At 40.3% G+C, this 22,018-nt stretch overlaps 1 protein-coding gene across 1 annotated transcript in view; it reads right to left on the bottom strand.

Moving 5' to 3' along the window:
- Positions 1–8,947: 8,947 nt before the first annotated feature.
- Positions 8,948–22,018, bottom strand: part of CPE (carboxypeptidase E) — a 149,251-nt gene continuing 136,180 nt past the window's right edge. Inside the window, exons 7-9 of the mRNA XM_052654910.1 lie at positions 16,322–16,421; positions 11,134–11,252; positions 8,948–9,046 (exon numbers count right to left, since the gene is read on the bottom strand). Coding sequence (XP_052510870.1) covers positions 8,948–9,046; positions 11,134–11,252; positions 16,322–16,421 — 318 coding nt within the window. The remainder of the gene's footprint in view (positions 9,047–11,133; positions 11,253–16,321; positions 16,422–22,018) is intronic.

Genomic DNA, 22,018 nt, shown 5'->3' with positions numbered 1-22,018 from the left:
CAGTAAATCTTTAATCCGATTTTCTGTTGATAGGCGGGACTTTCTTCTCTCCCTGTTGTTTGACCTGAGACCAAACTATGGTGGAGGCAATGAAGAGAATGGCAATCTCCTTCAAAATGTCCCCTACAGGCATGCCACACTCCATGTCCCCAAGCTCTCAGCAGGCCACTGCTTACCCACCCCTCTACCGGAGACTCCTATACTCTCACAGACAAATCTGGCTCAGTCTCTTGTGGTGCCACTGCTCCTTTCTCCTGGATCCTGGTGCATACAAGGTTTTGTTTGTGCCCTCCAAGAGTCTGTTTCCCCAGTCCTGTGGAAGTTCTGTAATCAAATCCCACTTGCCTCTAAAGTCAAATTCCCTGGGGGTTCTCAGTCCTTTTGCAAGATCCTCAGGTTGGGAAATCTGTTGTAAGCCATAGAATTTTCTTAACATTGCAAGAAATTCTTTTGTATAATTGTTCTGGAGTTTGTGGGTCATCTGCTCGGCAGCTCTGTGGTGGGGTTAGTGACGACTTCCTCCAAGGCTTATGCTGTGTGACCCAGGTAGCTGCACCCTGAGCCCCTGCCCCTGAAGCAGACTATTGCTGACCCATACCTCCACTGGAGACTCAAACACATATCTGGCTCAATCTCTGTGTGGTCTCTGAGTCCTGGTGCTCACAAGGTTTGGTTTAAGTCCTCTGAGTGTCTCCAGTGGATATGGGGTTTAATTCTAAATGTGATGTCACCCCTCCTGCCGTCTTGCTGAGGCTTCTCCTTTGCCCTTGGATGTGGGGTATTTTTTTGTGTGTTGGGGGGTGGGGATCCAAGATTCTCCTGCCAATGATTGTTCAGCAGTGTGTTGTAATTTTGGAGTTCTCACAGGAGAAGATGAGAGGGAAAGAGAAGATTTCAGATAAGCCAGACACATTCCAAAATTAGGATCTGCGCTTCCAAGGTCAGGGTTGGGCTAGGGTATGGCTAGAGGTTGTGGAGAAGGCCCAAGGGATCCTCTTGATGGCAAATTTCCAGAAAGAAAACTGAGGCTGAGGGAGGCCCCTTCCAGATGGAAGGTCCACAGTAATGAGGGGGAAGGAGTGCCTAGGCTGCTTGACCTCAGCCTCTTTCCTGACTAAATGCAGTCATGATGCAGAGAGGGTCAGAGGGACGGGGAGTAGGGGGGAAGGTGGGGGGGGGGGGGCGGGGGGGTAGGGGGAATGTGGCACAGCAAATGCCAGGGGATAGGGGAGGCAAAAGAGATGGAAAGACATGGGAGAAGGAAAGTTATGGAAAGTCCTGACAGATAAAATATGCCTGAGACAGAGGTGATCAGGAAAACAGAAAAGTAGAAAAGAAATGCAAGAGAAATGGGTAAATGTTTTCTGTTGTGAAAACTCAAAAATAATATCAGGTTTGAAAGTGACTCCAAAGTAGGGGAAAAATGACTTTCTGCTTTTCCATTTCTTCGTTTAGATACACCCTCAAAGAATTTGTCAGTGTCGGCCACATATAGCTTAAGGAGGATCGCAGTTTACCCAGACACAAGAAGCTAGAGTCTACGTTATCTCATTCTCTGATGGGTGAAGGGTCATATTCTTAAATTTTTGTGTGTATAGTAAAAGGCAGAAAAGATAATATGACCAAGTAGACTTTTCACTTACAAAGGACTCAACCAAATTCTAGCACCTAATCCTTTTTCACATCTTCCTGTCAGTTCTGCCTGTTTGCTGCACAGGATCTTGACTGGATCCTGGTGGCTGGATCTTGAGGTGGACACACACAGCTGGTGCTTTCTTACTTTATTTACATACTGTATCATTCTTCATCCTGTTCACAGTGCCAATTGTCTTGCTGTTCACACTGTCCGCACCGTTCACTGAACCCAGATTAGGCAAGGTGTGAGCTAAGAGGTCGGAAGAAGATGCAAGGAGCTGTAGGAACTCAGTCACATTTATTCTCTTCCGGCTGGCATAGCAGCAACAGCAGCAGACATAACATAACACAACCTAACCGCACACAACCTCTCTCCTGGCTGACACAGCAGCCACAACAGTATTCTCTCCTGGTTGATGCAGCAGCCATAGCAGTAAATACACTATATTCTCTCCTCTCATAGCTGACCCAACAGACACAGCCATGACACAGCAAAAAAAAAAAAAAAAAATACCGCCTCTTTCTTGGATGAAGTTCATATATCCCTACAGCACAAAGCAGCTCATGACCAAGCAAGTATCTCATGGCATCATGTGCAGTACTATGTGATCTCAGCTGTTACATAGTCATTATTTACAAAACGTGGGGCGAGAGAGCCTGAACACACCATCTTGGCTACTTTGAACATACCAAGTACACACACATGTACTTGGCTTTAAAATACATCCGTATATTTAGTGAACAGGGAAATATATTTTAGGTATGAGAGGGTAACAGGCAAGAAGGCCAGGGGTCTCCAAACGGAGGAAATAGGCTGCAAGTGTCAGACATTTTTATCTCTCTCTTAAGAGGCAGGAGGAAACAAACTAGTGATATATTTTTCCCCCTTCTCAAATGTTCCTCTTTTTCCCCTTCTACAAATTTAAAAGGAGGTTTCTCTTAAAATACTGTGTTGCCATAATAACACCTAGTTCCACCTGAAGTTAACTATTCTCAAACCTTGAGTTAACCTATGTATTCTTCTTATGGAAATGTTTGTCTTAAGCTATGTTAATGTAGTATGCATTTACCCCAGACTCTGTCTTCAGAGTTCCCCCTAATGACTCAGAACCTACTTGACAAACCATTATGTTATACTCAGATATTGTTCCCCTAATCTATGTAATCAAAACTATTTGTATGGTAACCTGCTCTTCTACAAGATTCAAGTCACTCGTTTTATGGCCCAGGATGAATCACCTGGTGCCAAGATTATCCCAAAATACATCTTATGGATGAGGGGCCTGGTGCCATTCTGAGTTTTAAGACATCCCTTTCTTTCATTAACAAACTGCTAATGACTATATAACATCCAGCTGAAGACTAGTAGGGGGGTACTCTTTCTGCCCCCTTCTGATGCCTATGTCAGAAGCTTTCTCTATCTCCTTTATACTTTAATAAAACTTTATTACACAAAAGCTCTGAGTGATCAAGCCTTGTCTCTGGAGCTGATTGAATTCTTCTCCTCCAGAGGCCAAGAATCCTGGCATCTTTTCGTGGGTCAGCAACAACCTTTCAGGTTTAAAGCGAAGAATGCTGCACCACCGCTGCTCTTATCTTCTCTGCATGCATGCCAGCATGCTAAGTCCCTTCAGTCATATCTGACTCTTTGCAACCCTGTGGACTGCAGCCTACCAGGCTCCTCTGTCCATGGAATTTTCCAGGCAAGAATACTAGAGTAAGTTGCCATGCCTTTCTCCAGGGACCAGACCCCAAATTCCACAGCCACATTTCACGTGATCAGATGAGCCAGGGCAGCAACTGCACAGAGCCCTCCTGGTCAGGCTCAACGTTTTCCCTCACCATCTTGCTCTTTAAATTTAAAGTTTAAAATAAACACAGAGGAAAAGCTGCAGGTATGTTTCTGGTGTGAAGGATAGCTATGGGCAAATGACTGTGGCTAGTTCCTTGCAGACTGTTTCATTGCAAGGGCAGGTGAGAAGGTAACAGGCAGGAAGGCTAGGGGTCCCCAAGTGGAGAAAATAGGCTGCAAGTGTCAGACTTTTTTTCCCTCTCTCTTAAGTGGCAGGAGAAAACAAATTACAAGTGTCAGATTTTTTATTTTTTCCTTTGTGCCCAATATGCTACTGGAGATCAGTGGAGAAATAACTCCAGAAAGAATGAAGGGATAGAGCCAAAGCAAAAACAATACCCAGCTGTGGATGTGACTGGTGATAGAAGCAAGGTCCAATGCTGTAAAAAGCAATATTGCATAGGAACCTGGAATGTCAGGTCCATGAATCAAGGCAAATTGGAAGTGGTCAAACAAGAGATGGCAAGAGTGAACGTCAACATTCTAGGAATCAGTGAAGTAAAATGGACTGGAATGGGTGAATTTAACTCAGATGACCATTATATCTACTACTGTGGTCAGGAATCCCTCAAAAGAAATGGAGTAGCCATCATGGTCAACAAAAGAGTCCGAAATGCAGTACTTGGATACAATCTCAAAAACGACAGAATGATCTGTTCGTCTCCAAGGCAAACCATTCAATATCACGGTAATCCAAGTCTATGCCCCAACCAGTAACGCTGAAGAAGCTGAAGTTGAACGGTTCCATGAAGACCTAGAAGACCTTTTAGAACTAACACCCAAAAAAGATGTCCTTTTCACTATAGGGGACTGGAATGCAAAAGTAGGAAGTCAAGCAAAACCTGGAGTAACAGGCAAATTTGGCCTTGGAATGCAGAATGAAGCAGGACAAAGACTAACAGAGTTTTGCCAAGAAAGTGCACTGGTCATAGCAAACACCCTCTTCCAACAACACAAGAGAAGACTCTACACATGGACATCACCAGATGGTCAACACTGAAATCAGACTGATTATATTCTTTGCAGCCAAAGATGGAGAAGCTCTATATAGTCAGCAAAAACAAGATTTCGACCTGACTGTGGCTCAGATCATGAACTCCTTATTGTAAAATTCAGACTTAAATAGAAGAAAGTAAGGGAAACCACTAGACCATTCAGGTACAACCTAAATCAAATTCCTTATGACTATACAGTGAAAGTGAGAAATAGATTCAAGGTATTAGATCTGATAGACAGAGTGCCTGAAGAACTCTGGACAGAGGTTCATGACGTTGTACAGGAGGAAGGAATCAAGAACATCCCCAACAAAAAGAAATGCAAAAGGCAAAATGGTTGTCTGAGGAGGTCTTACAAAGTGATATGAAAAGAAGAGAAGTGAAAGGCAAAGGAAAAAAGGAAAGATATACCCATTTGAATGCAGAGTTCCAAAGAAGAGTAAGGAGAGATAAGAAAGCCTTCCTCGGTTATCAATGCAAAGCAATAGAGGAAAACAATAGAATGGGAAAGACTAGAGATCTCTTCAAGAAAATTAGAGATACCAACGGAAATTTTCAAGCAAAGATAGGCACAATAAAGGACAGAAATGGTATGGACTTAACAGAAGCAGAAAATATTGAGAAGAGGTGGCAAGAATACACAGAACTACACAAAAAGATCTTCATGACCCAGATGATCATGATGGTGTTATCACTCACCTAGAGCCAGACATCCTGGAGATCAAGTGGGTCTTAAAAAGAATCACTACAAACAAAGCTAGTGGTGGTGATGGAATTCCAGTTGAGCTATTACAAATCGTCAAATATGATGCTGTAAAAGCGCTGCACTCAATATGCTAGCAAATTTGGAAAACTCAGCAATGGCCACAGGACTGGAAAAGGTCAGTTTCATTCCAATCCCAAAGATAGGCAATGTCAAAGAATGCTGAAACTGCCGCATAATTGTATTCATCTCACATGCTAGCAGGAGAAGGCAATGGCAACCCACTCCAGTACTCTTTCCTGGAAAATCCTATGGACGAAGGAGCCTGGTAGGCTGCAGTCTATGGGGTCGCTAAGAGTCGGACATGACTGAGCGACTTCTCTTTCACTTTTCACTTTCCTGCATTGGAGAAGGGAATGGTAACCCACTCCAGTGTTCTTGCCTGGAGAATCCCAGGGACGAGGGAGCCTGGCGGGCTGCCGTCTCTGGGGTCGCACAGAGTCAGACACGACTGAAGTGACTTAGCAGCAGCAGCAGCACATGCTAGCAAAGTAATGCTCAAAATTCTCCAAGCCAGGCTTCAGCAATACATGAACTGTGAATTTCCACATGTTCAAGCTGGATTTAGAAAAGGTAGAGGAACCAGAGATCAAATTGACATCTATTGGATCGTCAAAAAAAGAGATTTCCAGAAAAACATGTACTCCTTCTTTATTGACTACACCAAAGCCTTTGATTGTTTGGATAACAACTGTGGAACATTCTTAAAGAGATGGGGATACCAGACCACCTGACCTGCCTCTTGAGAAATCTGTATGCAGGTCAGGAAGAAACAGTTAGAACTGGACATGGAACAACAGACTGGTTCCAAATAGGAAAAGAAATACGTCAATGCTGTATGTTATCACCCTGCTTATTTAACTTATGTGCAGAGTACATCATGAGAAATGCTGGACTGGATGAATCAAGATTGCTGGGAGAAATATCAATAACCTCAGATATGCAGATGCTGCTGCTGCTAAGTTCCTTCAGTCGTGTCCTACTCTGTGAGACCCCATAGACAGCAGCCCACCAGGCCCCCCTGTCCCTGGGATCCTGCAGGCAAAAATACTGGAATGGGTTGCCATTTCCTTCTCCAATGCATGAAGGTGAAAAGTGAAAGTGAAGTTGCTCAGTCATGTCCAAATCCTAGCGACGCCATGGACTATAGCCTACCAGGCTCTTCTGTCCATGGGATTTGCCAGGCAAGAGTACTGGAGTGGGTTGCTATTGCCTTCTCCAGATATGCAGATGACACCACTGTTATGACAGAAAGCGAAGAACTAAAGACCCTCTTGATGAAAGTGAAGGAGGAGAGTGAAAAAGCTGGGTTAAAACTCAACATTCAGAAAACTAACATCATGACATCTGGTCCCATCACTTCATGGCAAATAGATGGGGAAACAGTGGAAACAGTGATGGACTTTATTTGGGGGGGCTCCAAAATCACTGCAGATGGTGACTGCAGTCATGAAATTAAAAGACACTTGCTCCTTGGAAGAAAAGTTATGACCAACCTAGACAGCATATTAAAAAGCAGAGTCATTACTTTGCCAACAAAGGTCCATCTAGTCAAAGCTATGGTTTTTCCTGTAGTTATGTATGGATGTGAGAGTTGGACTATAAAGAAAGCTGAGTGCCAAAGAACTGATGCTTTTGAATTGTGGTGTTGGAGAGGATTCTTGAGACTCCCTTGGTCTGCAAAGAGATCCAACCAGTCCATCCTAAAGGAAATTAGTCCTGAATATTCATTGGAAGGACTAATGCTGGAGCTGAAACTCCAGTACTTCGGCCACCTGATGTGAAGAGCTGACTCATTTGAAAAGATTCTGATGTTGGGAAAGATTGAGTGTGGGAGGTAAAGGGGATGACAGAGGATGAGATGGTTGGATGGTATCACCGACTCAATGGACTGAGTTTGAGTAACTCTGGGAGTTGGTGATGGACAGGGAGGCCTGGCATGCTGCAGTCCATGGGGTCGCAAAGAGTCAGACACAACTGAGAGTGAACTGACTGAACTGAACTCATAGTCTAAGTATGGGTTAAACTTGCATTAAGAGGCCATCCCCAAATCTAGTCTAAAGCAAGTTGCTCTGACATTTCTCTTTATCCACACACTAGTCCTTCCTATCACTTTACTCATCACAATGCTTAATTACATGTTCATTTTCGTGTATATGTATTTAAAGTTTATGTCCACACCTGATCCATGGAATCACATTTTGACCACCAAAATAATATACACAGTGCATGCAGTGCTTGCACTGTGCTTGGCATACAGCAGTCACTTAACAATTTAAAATTATAAAAGATGAATCAATGAGAGGCTGCTCTCAAGGGAATACATTTTTTATCACGTGATCAAAACTGTAGACCAAAAATAATAGAGAATTAAATACATATCATAGGGATTTTTTAAAATTTTTATTCATTTAGAATGCAATTCTGGGACAATCTACAACCAAGAAAAACCCTACATTTTGAAGTAGTGTTAGCACACTGAATAATATAACACTATTGTGCCAATGTATACAAGCAAGAAATCAATTTCCACTCTTTTCATAAAACTTCTCACTAAACATTTACATTTTATTCCCATCAAGTAGACTTACCCTGGTGGCTCAGAGGGTACAGCGTCTGCCTACAGTGCAGAAGACCCGAGTTCAATCCCTGGGTTGGGAAGATCTCCTGGAGAAGGAAATGGCGACCCACTCCAGTACTCTTGCCTGGAGAATCCCATGGACAGAGGAGCCTGGTTGGCTACAGTCCATGGGGTCGCAAAGAGTTGGACACAACTGAACGACTTCACTTTCCCTTTCCCATCAAGAATGTGTTAACAAGATCATACTTCTATAGCTAGACAGCACACTACACAATGATGATTAATACAGGACTGTTTAAGTTTTGCAGTATAGTGTACCTGTATAGTCAACCTGTAGCTGTTGACTTTTCCAATGGCTTCATTATGTGACACTGTCACCAGTTATATTAATTAAAAGGACTCCCTATTTTTTCTTTTTTTTTCGCTTTTAGCTTTTATACTATCAAAGTACCCCTTGTTTACTCTCCCCTTCTATCCATTGCACAGATGCTTTTTCAAATACATTTTCCTTTCTTTTTTTAGGATTTTAAAAAATTTTTACTTTATATTAGAGTATAGCTGATCAACAATGTTGTGATAGTTTCGGGTGTGTGGCAAAGGGACTCAATCGTATATATATATATATATATCCATTCTCTCCCAAATATCCCTCCCCTCCAGGCTGCCAGATAACACTAAGCAGAGTTCTCTGTACTATACAGTAGGACCTTGTTGGTTATCCATTTTAAATATAGCAGTGTGTACATGCTGATCCCAGACTCCCTATCTCTTCTTCCCCTATGGCAACCATAAGTGGATTCACTAATTTTTAAAACCTAGAATTACTCAAAAAGTTCTATATTGTAAATAACATATGGAATATTGTATCTAAGCCTAAAATGGCAAAATCACTCAAATCTCTTCTACAGTCCTCTGTATCACATATATAGGAAAATGAATGCTATAGACCAAGTTCTTATATTTTAACCTAAGAGTCTATTTTAAGTAATATCTATTAATATTTAAATGATCAAAAATAAATCAATGTTAAATATTAACTGCACAAAATCTAAAAGAAAATGGCCACATTACATCATACTACATACATTATATAGATTAAAAGCAATTAATTAGAAGCTTTCTTAAAAGTTTAAAGTTTCTGACATCATCTTCCACCATTCCATTAATTCTTCCTTCTCTTCTTCTTTCCTTTCAGAAAATGACTCCAGTTCAAAATCAACCTAAAGGAGAAAATAAGAATATATTATTATCAAATTGATTATGTACTTTTAAAAACTAAAATTTAAAATGAACAGGTTTAAAGTTTATTAGAATAATCTCAATCTAGCCATCTGAATTAAAGTAAACCCTAAAAAATCTCTCATGATAACCAAAAAGATACTTTTAGGAAAAAAGAATATCAAAAGTCATTATGTTTGAAATGTGCTTTGATCTAATAAGGTCTCAAAGATTAAGACATGACTGAAGCAATTTAGCACATGCGCATGCTCAGTATTATTGGAAAGCAGATTATTTATAGGCAGATTATTTAAAGGCAGTCTTTCCCCTATAAAAAGATGTAACTTCTTGCAGATCAACCAACCCTCTCCTCCCTCACCACGTCCAAAAGTCAGTTCTTCATGCCTGTCTCCTTTGCTGCCCTGCAAGTAGGATCATCAGTTCTATCTTTCTAGATTCCACACTGCTACTGCTAAGTTGCTTCGGTAGTGTCCAACTCTGTGCGACCCCATAGACGGCAGCCCACCAGGCTCCGCCGTCCCTGGGATTCTCCAGGCAAGAACACTGGAGTGGGTTGCCATTTCCTTCTCCAATGCATGAAAGTGAAAAGTGCGAGTGAAGTCGCTCAGTCGTGTCCAACTCTTAGTGACTCCATGGACTGCAGTCCACCAGGCTCCTCCATCCATAGGATTTTCCAGGCAAGAGTAGTGGAGTGGGGTGCTATTGCCTTCTCTGTTCTAGATTTCATATATGTGCATTAGTATATACGGTCTTTCTCTTTTTAACTTACTTCACTCTGTCTATGGCTGATTAATACTGATGTATGGCAGAAACCATCACAATATTGTAAAGTAATTATCCTCTAATTAAAAATAAAAAATTTAAAAAAAAAAAAACATAGCTTTTACAGGGTTCTGTTTTCCAGAATCTTGCATCTGTGAAAGAACTGATGGAAATACATACACCTCCAAACCACCATGAAGATCAGTAACCCAGGAACTCAATTCGCCTATAGACTGGGCATCCTCATCAGGTCTATGGAGAATTCATACATTTTTCCACAAAGGACTATTTAAAATATGCAAGCTATTTGGGCCCATGACATAGCCATGCTCCATTCCACATGGAGCTAAGAGCTCTTTGATTCGGCTACTCAAGCCCATGGTTATTTAAGAATGTGACTACTCAAAACCTCTTTGAATTAACACATAGCAGAAAGGCCAAGGGGTCAAAATAGTTGAAATCTTTTATAACCGGACTCTGAAGGCACATTTTTCCAGGATTTATTTGTTCAAATTTACCTCCTGATTTTAATACATATCCAGCCTAATAAACACATACAATCAAAACCAAAGGATCACTTGAAAACCCAAGATATTTAGCTTGCAAAACCAAGCATTTATACTCCAAACTTTGGGTATATAACCAAAAATACAATAGATTCTTTTCAAGTAAGGCTTTTAATTGGAAATCCTGTAGGCCATTCCATAGTAATATATTACAAGGATAATAGTAAAATCATGCTCTATGAGATTTTTGGTCTCATCACCATCACCCTTAGTAGTAAAATATCAATAAATGTCATCTACTTAAATAAGTATCATTTTTTATAGTTCTTATCATAGAGGACCTGACTTTGCTAATAGTATGTGCTTAATAGATGTTTAGTTAGTACCTAAAATTACATTGCAGGCCTAATTTATTTTTCAAAATACTTATAGAGTAAGGTATGATACTAGCAGTTAGGGATAAAAAGATAAATCAAACAGAGCATTATTTACATATAAATCAAGATCAGCAAATAAAACTTTAATTTTTTTAAGTTTTATTTAATTTTTTGTGGATCTCTTCAGAAATTGAGAAATGGTAACAGAGTTTCACATTGAGTGGTATTAAATTAAACACTGAGCCTTTGGGCAAGTCACTTAACTTTTCAAGGCCTCAGTTTTCTCATCTTTTAACAGATGGAAAACAGGGTAATAATAACTCTACTTCATAGAGTTATTATGAAAGCTAAATATAATGATTTAAATATGCTTGACCCATGGTAAGTGTTTAATAAATTTTAGCTATTATCATGATCACTTACCCTGACAGCAGGGCTATAAGGAACTGCCACTTTCTTTGCTATTGCCAGATAGCCTGGTGCTGAGGCTGTAAGTTTATAGTTTCCAGGAACGAGCAATCTCCAGTAATCACCATCCTTTGCTGTGGGGAACAGAATATCAAGTCACAGGCACATATGAGAAATTCATAGTTATGCCACCTAAATTCATTTTTTATTCTCTGTCTTTAGATATTTATAGAATTTAATGAAATTCCATTAAAAAGAGTATGACACTCTCTAGAAGGCATCATTTCTTGTAGCAGTTTTACATATAATAATGTTTTTAATGAATCTTCTAATATAATGAATCATCATATTCACATCAGAAATAACACAGATTAATGGATATTCTCAAGTCCCCAAGCTGCTGGCACCATAATTTGATTCTTGCTGTGAAGATCTGAAAATCTGAGAGTCTAGGTCAGTATCTCATGAAGTGTGACCTGATGGCACCTCTTTGGAAATCCTGAGGGACGTGTTAGAATTTAGGTTTCAAGAGACAAAACAGCTGGCATGCTTTCTAGGATAGCATTTTCAACCAGCTTTCCAGAGGATTTCTAAGCAGAGTTGTGTTCCTGTACCTCCATCCTCTTTTTGAGCAGCTTAGGTTCCCAGATCCCCTAGTCATCCACTCACATGTCTCCTTCAACTGATGTGCTGTTCCCCACCTGCTTATATGCCTGGCAAGCCATCAGCACTGGAAAACACCCACCCCTCTACTCTCTGCCTGCCTCTGTGGCTGCAAGGGGCTGGGGAAAACACACACCGATGATGAGCTGTCCCCTGTCTACAAACACAAGGCCCTGGTCCTGCCCTGTTTTCCTCCCAAGTCCTTTCACTTTCCTGTTTCTTAGATTAGTGCACATCAATCACCTGAGAGACAGTAAGGAGCAAATTCTAATTCCCTAGATCTGGGATGAGGCCTGAGATTCTGCATTTCTAGCTAGTTCCAGGTGATTGCTGAATTCAGTCTTGGTAGGGGCCACACTGAATAGCAAGGTCCAAGTGGAATTTTCCCTTTTCCTAACACCTGTACTGCATCCTCTTCATCCTCACTCTTAGTTGATGCTTCACATTGTATTAATATTTCACTGTGAATATGGAAACCATCAGAAAAAAAATAAACTCCCATCACCATCTCTTCTCCTTTATGAACTCTACATTTCCTTTAACCTAGTGTCACATTTCTCTTCTTCACTTTACAGCAAAAGTTCTAGAAAGACTTGTCAATACTCTCCATTTCAGGCTCTTTCCTCCTTCTCCACAGTCCACTGAAATAGACTCATCAAGACTCCACACTGCCTCATTCAAAGGTACATCTTTCCTGACACTTCACATTTCATCTCTGCTGAAATACTTTCAGGTTTCCCAGACAAGGCACTACATTTTTTCTCCACCTTTGACTCCACTGCCCCATTGCTTGTTTCTCCTTACTACCCTATGCTGCCCTTGAAAAACTGCAGTGTCAAGGGAGAACAAGATGGCAGAGGAGTAGATGGACGTGGAGTACATCTCTCTTCACGGATACATCAGGATTACACCTTCAGACACAGAAGTGCATCTAGAACACCAGCTGAGAGTGGACAGGAGTACCCGACCAGTGGAAAAGAATATATAGAACCACGAAACTCAGTAGGATGAAGGAACTAGGGGAGAAAACAGGAATGTTAGTAGGACTGGACCTGCCTTTGGTGGGTGGGGGAACTGAAGCAGGGGTCCAATCCCCACATTGGGGCAATTGTCTGAGTCAGAGGAGAAACATTTAAGGCTGAGAGTGAAACCGCTGATCTGTGACAGCCTAAATGGAATGAGAATCAGACAGTCCTTGCCACAGCCATTCATACCCCGGGCAGGAATGCTGGTCTCCTGGAAGGGGCAGATGCTGGGAGCTGGAGTTTAGGGATTGTGGAGCAATCCCAGGGTAAGGGCTGCTGTTGACTGCAAAGAGATAGATTGAGGGGATGTGAAAGAGGAGATAGTGGTGGGAAATGCCAGTAGAAGAAAGCCAAGCAGCCATGGAAGCAAGGCGATACTGCTGAGTCACGCGTACGGGGTGAAGCCATCATCATAGCCTCTCTCTCCCTGCATGCCAGGATTGGCAGCTGAACAACAGAGTGGCTGGCCCATCAAATGCCTGACTGCACTGAACTACAGAGTAGGACCCCACACAGGGTACTTCTTTCAGTGACTGATGCACCAAACTACAGAGTAGGAACCCACTCAGGTGCCCGTTTAAGTGTCCCATGTGCCGGTCTACAGAGTACAACCCCAGTCGGGGGGGCCCTTCTATGTGCTTGACACGCCAAACAACAGAGAAGGACCCCAGGCAAAGGAGCCCTCTAAGTGCTCGAATGGGTGGAGCTGTGAAGAAAGACTGGCCAAAGAGGCCTTCCGATCACCAGCTACAAGAGGCTCGAAAAAGACTCTGATAGGGCCATATCTCCTGCAGCGGAAGCAGTCTGTGTTCCTGCACACTTGGCACCGCCAGGGTCCCCGAAACCCAAGCAACTGCACCATGTTCATGCTCAACTCTCACAGGGGAAGAGATGCCACAGGCAAAAAAATAGTCTTGCATTTATGTGCGCAGGGTCACCTCGGTCGTGTCCGACTCTTTGTGACCCTGTAGACTGTGGTCAAAATAGAGAGCCCAGAAAAAAACCTATGCACCTATGGGTACCTTATTTTTGACAAAGGAAGCAAGAATATACAATGGGGCAAAGACAGCCTCTTCAATAAATGGTGCTGGGAAAACTGGACAGCTTCATGTAAAAGAATGAAATTAGAACACTTCCAAACACCATACACAAAGATAAACTCAAAATGGGTTAAAGACCTAAATGTAAGACCAGAAACTATAGAACTCTTAGAGGAAAACATAGGCAGAATACTCAATGACATAAATCAAAGCAAGATCCTCTATGACCCACTTCCTAGAGTAACAGAAATAAAAACAAAAGTAAACAAGTGGGACCTGATTAAACTTAAAAGCTTTTATACAGCAAAGGAAACTATAAGCAAGGTGAAAAGACAACACTCAGAATGGGAGAAAACAATAGCAAGTGAAACAACTGACAAAGGATTAATTTCCAAAATATACAAGCAGCTCATACAACTCAATGCCAGAAAAACAAACAACCCAATCAAAAAGTGGGGGAAAGACCTAAACAGACATTTCTCCAAAGAAGACATACAGATGGCTAACAAACTCATGAAAAGATGCTCAATATTGCTTATTATTAGAGAAATGCAAATCAAAACTACAATGAGATATCACCTCACAAAAAGCCTACAAACAATAAATTCTGGAGAGAGTGTGGAGAAAAGGGAATGCTCTTGTACTTTTGCTGGGAATGTGAATTGATACAGCCACTATGGAAGATGGTATGGAGATGCCTTAAAATAAACTAGGAGTAAAACCACCATATGACCCAGCAATCCCACTTCTAGGCATATGCCCCGAGGAAGCCAAAATTGAAAGAGAAACATGTATCTCATCATTCATTGCAGCACTATTTACAATAGCTAGAACATGGAAGCAACCTAGATGTCCATTGACAGATGAATGGATAAAGAAGTTGTGGTACATATACACAATGGAATATTACTCAGTCATAAAAAGGAATGCATTTGAGTCAGTTTTAATGAGGTGGATGAACCTAGAACATATACAGAATGAAGTGAGTTAGAAAAAGAAAGATGAATACCTTATATTAATGCATATATATGGAATCTAGAAAAATGGTACTGAAGAATTTATTTACAGGGCAACAGTGGAGAAACAGACATAGAGAATAGACTTATGGACATGGGGACAGGGGAGAAGAGGGTGAGATGTATGTTAAGAGTAACATAGAACTTACATTACCATATGTAAAATAGTCAATGGGAATTTGCTGTATGGCTCAGGAAACTCAAACAGGGGCTCTGTGTCATCCTCAAAGGGTGGGATAGGGAGGGAGGTGGGAGGGAGTTTCAAAAGGGAGGGGATATATGTATTCCTATGGCTGATTCATGTTGAGGTTTGACAGAAAACAGCAAAATTCTGTAAAGCAATTATCCTTCAATAAAAAATAAATTAATTTTTTTAAAAAAGCTACAGTCCCAGAACCTGCTCCTCAGATTTCATTCCTTTCTACTTATTTATACTGCCAATGTGAGATTTTCCTAAAATTTTCACATCTGGAATGCAGAGAAAATAATGTTTATATGTTACTAAGGTTAACAAAAGCAGTTGCTTTTGGCCATAGGGTGCACGGCCTAGGTCCTTCAAGAAGTCCCGCCCTGGGGGTGAAAGGAGCAAAAATTTGGCACAGGTTCTGGCATATTGGTCCAGAAGGTAGGCTGGCACTTCACCAGGTGTTGATAAGCATTGCTGTTTGAATAAATAAATGGATTTTTAGAAAACAAATATTCAAGATTAAAAAATACAAATTATAAATGTGAGGTTAAATAAGAGTTAATGATATAGGATGTTTGGGAACTAATTTAAAGGTTAACTAATGCTAAGGTCTTGAAACATGTAGAGTTTATAGCTAAAAAGATATTGTTGTTTTTGATAAGATACAAACAAATGAGAATTACACTAAAATGAGTTGGAGAGATGTTTATTAACAGGAGTAGATAGGTTTGTCAGAAAAACACATCATTTCCCCCAAACTAGGAAAATGGAAAGAAGGTTTTAAACCTAGAAATAACTAACATCAACTTCAATCCTGTAAGGTCCTTTTCAGCCTTGGATATATCCGGCTTTATGATACAGATTAAATGAAGAAATGGATGGGACATCCTGGACAACAAAACACAGGCAGTTACCCTCCTTCCTACTCTTCTGCTCCTTCCTGAGTTTCACCAATTAACAGCTCTTTAGAATCTCTTCTTAGGAGAGATCATTAAGAGGCAGCATTTTAATTCCAGCTGGTTCATCTTCCTTTGCCTTGACAACTGCAAAGAGTCTCACAGACAGCCCTGCCTCACAGCCCTCCTAAGTAACTGCCTGACTTGTTCCCCAGATAAAAATTTAACTAGATCAAAGCTGGAGAGAGACAATGTAAAGAGACACGAGGTATTTAATTGCTTTGCATAGAACAGTATAAGAATGTAACTAGGCTAAGAAGTAGCCACGGTCTCATATGCAATACTAGAGCCTCTGATCACAGCAAAGAACACCCACCAGATGTGACATCATGGTCTATTCCTTCCACAGAGATGGTGGCATTAGCAATTGGGTTACCCTGAAGATCTCGGACAAATCCTTTAACTCCTCGGTGTATCTGTGATGGTCAAGAATAACAACAACAAAAAAAATTTGTATTAGAAACAACCTAAAAACATGCTTCATATCAAACATCTCCTTATTTTCTAGCAAAATACTGCAGATTCCTATTGTTTAGGAATCAAAACAAGCTCAAAAAGTCACTGAATTTTGTGTACATTCTTTACTCTGCTTTTTCTCAAGTAGACAAATGAGAAGTAACCCCTGGAAAATTGATATCTTATTCTGAGTCAAATAAGACTTTGAAGTACCTTCCAAACCACCAAAACAAACAAACAAACAAAAACCTGTCAATGTGTAAAACAGTTCTGGTCTGAACACATTCCATTGCTTTCTATTTTAAATTTGGTTAATTATGTATACTTTATATGTCATGTATCATTTAACAAGATATCACATTATAGCCCTTCAATACTTGTTCCTTATAGATAAAAGGATATATATACTGTGAATATTTTTGCATTAAACCCACTAATAATATTATTTTGGTTGAAAATCACTGCATGAAAAGTCAGTGAACTTACTAACTGAAAACTGGGTTTATTAATAAAAAAGATTTTATGTCGAGAACAAGCTATTGAATTAAGTTGCTGTCATCAAAACAACTTTATTTCTAAATGATAATTCAACTAAGTCAACATATATTTGAAGTAAAGGAGGGTCACTTAAGGTCTTTGAGAAAGTACTGCTTCTGGAATATCAAATGATAATCTATCAATCTTGATAATTTAGCAAAACACCATCCACCCTACCCCAGTTGCTCTTCACTCATATCACCCCAGAAAATGAATTTTCTTTTGCTATTGATGATATTTACATATTTTCCTACAGAAAGTAGAATAAATCTCATGTGTCCCTTTCTCATTGGAGAGTAAATATGGCAGTGGTACAATGTTTTATCAAAGAGATACCCTTTGTATACTAATAAAATTTTTTGAATTTGTTATTTAAAAAAATAAAAATAAAACTCTTTATAACACACAGTTCTTTTCTCCAAACGCAATTTACTCATGATAAAAAAGTGATACAGGGACTTTCTGGGTGGTTCAGTGGCTAAGACTGTGTGCTTTCAATGCAGGAGGCCTGAGTTTTATCCCTGGTCAGAGAACTAGATCCCACATGCCACAACTAAAAAATCCTGCATGCCAAAGATTGAAAATCCTATGTGCTAAAACTAAGATCCAATGCAGCCAAATAAATAAACATTTTTTAAGTGATACATTTGCAGTAATAATAATAATTTTAATGGCAACCAGTAAAGTGAGAAGAGAGTAAACACATTTTTTAAACAAAAAGATATTTTTAATCTTTTCCCCAAGACTCACCTATGGATTAGCCAGCGAAAATTGAATGAGACTGAAATTTAGCTACTGGAAACAAGAGAAGTTAGCTTTCTGAATGAAATTCACATGGTAAAAGTATTAGAAAAATTGTAAAGATCAATTTATTCATCTTGGGGCATTATAATCCTGATATATGTTTAAAATTTCCTTGTCATTGCAAAAATAAATCAATCACTTCAAAAACATATAATTCACCTACATTAGGCATAAATATACCCATTAATATTCATAGTTGTACGTTTTTCTGCCTCTGCAACCCTACACTTAAATTACAGTATGTGATTAACAAATAGTTATGTTAGGTAGGAAATTAGGCATGAGCAACAAGCGGTGGCCTAGCTGAAAAGGATGCAAGCTGATCTCTAAACCCCATCCCAAACACACCCAGGAGAGCTCACAGATATGCTACAAAAATAACCACAGTGATTTTTCCAACTTCTGCACATGCACCCTAGGCACACAGTGAATACAAACTAACCACAGGGGCTTCTTCAAGCAATCTTAAACAGCTAGGAGCCCATTAAGGACTCATAAATACTCATAATATGTATGGGTTTATGGATTCTTACATAGTCATAAAAATGTATGTGTTCACATATACATATATTTGATTGTACAAACTGAATGATGGGAAAGACATGCACAACAGAGACTGTTGCTGTGTAACTTGCAAGTGTCAATTGGCCTTGAGTATATGCCCTTTCCTGATAGGTGGTGAGTACAGGCCCTATTTTGCACAGGACAGAACCAAGAGGAAGAGACAGGAAGTATAACAGGATAAGCCAAGAGGGATTGTTATGACTCCTTTGGGATTGGCCTACTGCCACGTCTCTTTAATAAAAGTTCTGTCTGCTTGAGCTATAACTGGGCTGTAACTTGTCTGTTGTTTCAAACCCTTTAGTCCATCATTCTAAATCCTTGTTGCTATGAGACAAGAATCGAGGGTGACAAATAAACCAACTTCTTCAGTTCAGTTCAGTCGCTCAGTCTGCAACCCCATGAATTGCAGCACGCCAGGCCTCCCTGTCCATCACCAACTCCCGGAGTTCACTCAGACTCACGTCCATCGAGTCAGTGATGCCATCCAGCCCTCTCATCCTCGGTCGTCCCCTTCTCCTCCTGCCCCCAATCCCTCCCAGCATCAGAGTCTTTTCCAATGAGTCAACTCTTCACATGAGGTGGCCAAAACACTGGAGTTTCAGCTTTAGCATCATTCCTTCCAAAGAAATCCCAGGGCTGATCTCCTTCAGAATGGACTGGTTGGATCTCCTTGCAGTCCAAGGGACTCTCAAGAGTCTTCTCCAACACCACACTTCAAAAGCATCAATTCTGTGGTGCTCAGCCTTCTTCACAGTCCAACGTTCACATCCATACATGACTACTGGAAAAACCATAGCCTTGACTAGACGGACCTCAGTTTGCAAAGTAATGTCTCTGCTTTTGAATATGCTATCTATGTTGGTAAATAAGTTTTCTTCCAAGGAGCAAGCGTCTTTTAATTTCATGGCTGCAGTTACCATCTGCAGTGATTTGGGAGGCCAAAAAAAAAAAGTCCGACACTGTTTCCACTGTTTCCCCATCTATTTCACATGAAGTGATGGGACCAGATGCCATGATCTTCGTTTTCTGAATGTTGAGTTTTAAGCCAACTTTTTCACTCTCCTCTTTCACTTTCATCAAGAGGCTTTTTAGCTCCTCTTCACTTTCTGCCATAAGACTGGTGTCATCTGCATATCTGAGGTTATTGATATTTCTCCCGGCAATCTTGATTCCAGTTTGTGTTTCTTCCAGTCCAGCGTTTCTCATGATGTACTCTGCATTGAAGTTAAATAAGCAGGGTGACAATATACAGCCTTGATGTACTCCTTTTCCTATTTGGAACCAGTCTGTTGTTCCATGTCCAGTTCTAACTGTTGCTTCCTGACCTGCATACAGATTTCTCAAGAGGCACGTCAGGTGGTCTGGTATTCCCATCTCTTTAAGACTTTTCCATAGTTTATTATGATCCACACAGTCAAAGGCTTTGGCATAGTCAATAAAGCAGAAATAGATGTTTTTCTGGAACTCTCTTGCTTTTTCCATGATCTAGTAGATGTTGGCAATTTGATCTCTGGTTCCTCTGCCTTTTCTAAAATCAGCTTGAACATCAGGATGTTCACAGTTCACATATTGCTGAAGCCTGGCTTGGAGAATTTTGAGCATTACTTTACCAGCATGTAAGATGAGTGCAGTTGTGTAGTAGTTTGAGCATTCTTTGGCATTCCCTTTCTTTGGGATTGCAATGAAAACTGACCTTTTCCAGTCCTGTGGCCACTGCTGAGTTTTCCACATTTGCTGGCATATTGCACTTTCACAGCATCATCTTTCAGGATTTGAAATAGCTCAGCTGGAATTCCATCACCTCCACTAGCTTTGTTCGTAGTGATGCTTTCTAAGGCCCACTTGACTTGACATTCCAGGATGTCTGGCTCTAGATAAGTGATCACACCATCGTGATTATCCGGGTCGTCAAGATCTTCTTTGTACAGTTCTTCTGTGTATTCTTGCCACCTCTTCTTAATATCTTCTGCTTCTGTTAGGTCCATGCCATTTCTGTCCTTTATCAAGCCCATTTTTGCATGAAATGTTCCCTTGGTATCTCAAATTTTCTTAAAGAGATGATGGTTAAATAAATAAATGTCTGATATACCAATTATGGAGCATTATTTTTCTGTTTGAAATTTTCCACTATAGGAGTAAATCTCAATGGAAATGTTATGGGCTACCAGGACCCCACAGGAATGCAGCCTGGAAAACACAGTCATTTCATGGTGTTTGCAAAAGAAATCCCAGAAGTTTGTTAATAAATTTCACTCATATCTGGGGAAGTTATTTTACTACACTGTTATTCCTATAATTCTCCCTCCCCAGATTCCAAACATTTCAGTCAAGCAAGGCTAAAAAACAAAAAAATTAAATCTTCGTTGTTGCTAGAATTGTTTAATGTCAATAACCCTTAAATCTTCAAATACTCCTGCCCTTCAAGGAGTGTGATTCAGTGTTGGGACTGAAAACTCATTTTTAACAATAATCTAGATGAGTCTGAGGCGAGTGCTCATGAACCATTCTTTGAAAAATTCTTTGGAAATTTTGAGAACTAGACAGTTCCATGGCTATTTCATAGGAGCTCTTTTTAGCAAACTATTTATGTTGATTAACTTTACAACTCCAGGTCCTAGAAACATCCTTTTAAGGTTCGGCAAGAGATTTCTTCTCAACCAATCACTGAATTGGATCTCCTAATTACCAACAGAGTTTTGCCAAGAGAACGCACTGGTCATAGCAAATACCCTCTTCCAACAAGAAAAGAAGGCTCTACATATGGACATCACCAGATAGCCAACACCGAAATCAGATTGATTATATTCTTTGCGGCCAAAGATTGAGAAGCTCTATACAGTCAGCAAAAACAAGACCAGAGGTGACTGTGGTTCAGATCATGAACTCCTTATGCTGTATTCAAACTTAAATAGGAGAAAGTAGGGAAAACCACTAGACCATTCAGGTATGACCTAAATCAAATCCCTTATGATTATACAGTGGATGTTAGAAATAGATTTGAAGGACTAGATCTGATAGACAGAGTGCTGATGAACTATAGATGGAGGTTCGCGACATTGTACAGGAGACAGGGATCAAGACCATCCCCATGGAAAAGAAATGCAAAAAACAAAATGGCTGCCTGAGGAGGCCTTATAAATAGCTGTGAAATGAAGAGAAGCAAAAAGCAAAGGGGAAAAGTAAAGATATACCCATTTGAATGCAGAGTTCCAAAGAAGAGCAAGGAGAAATAAGAAAGCCTTCCTCAGTGATCAGTGCAAAGAAATAGAGGAAAACAACAGAATGGGAAAGACTAGAGATCTCTTCAAGAAAATTAGAGCTAACAAGAGAACGTTTCATGCAAAGATGGGCTCGAAAAAGGACAGAAATGGTATGGACCTCACAGAAGCAGAGGATATTAAGAAGAGGTGGCAAGAATACACAGAAGAACTGTACAAAAGAGATTTTCATGACTCAAATGATCACGATGGTGTGATCACTTATCTAGAGCCAGACATCCTGGAATGTCAAGTCAAGTGGGCCTTAGAAAGCATCACTAAGCTAGTGGAGGTGATGGAATTCCAGTTTAGCTATTTCAAGTCCTAAAAGATGATGCTGTGAAAGTGCTGCACTCAATATGCCAGCAAATGTGGAAAACTCAGCAGTGGCCACA

The sequence above is a fragment of the Budorcas taxicolor genome, chromosome 17 (genome assembly GCF_023091745.1).
Source record: "Budorcas taxicolor isolate Tak-1 chromosome 17, Takin1.1, whole genome shotgun sequence".
Lineage (NCBI taxonomy): Eukaryota > Metazoa > Chordata > Mammalia > Artiodactyla > Bovidae > Budorcas > Budorcas taxicolor.
Note: the sequence above shows the minus strand (reverse complement) of the source record. Positions and strands in the feature narration are given on the sequence as shown.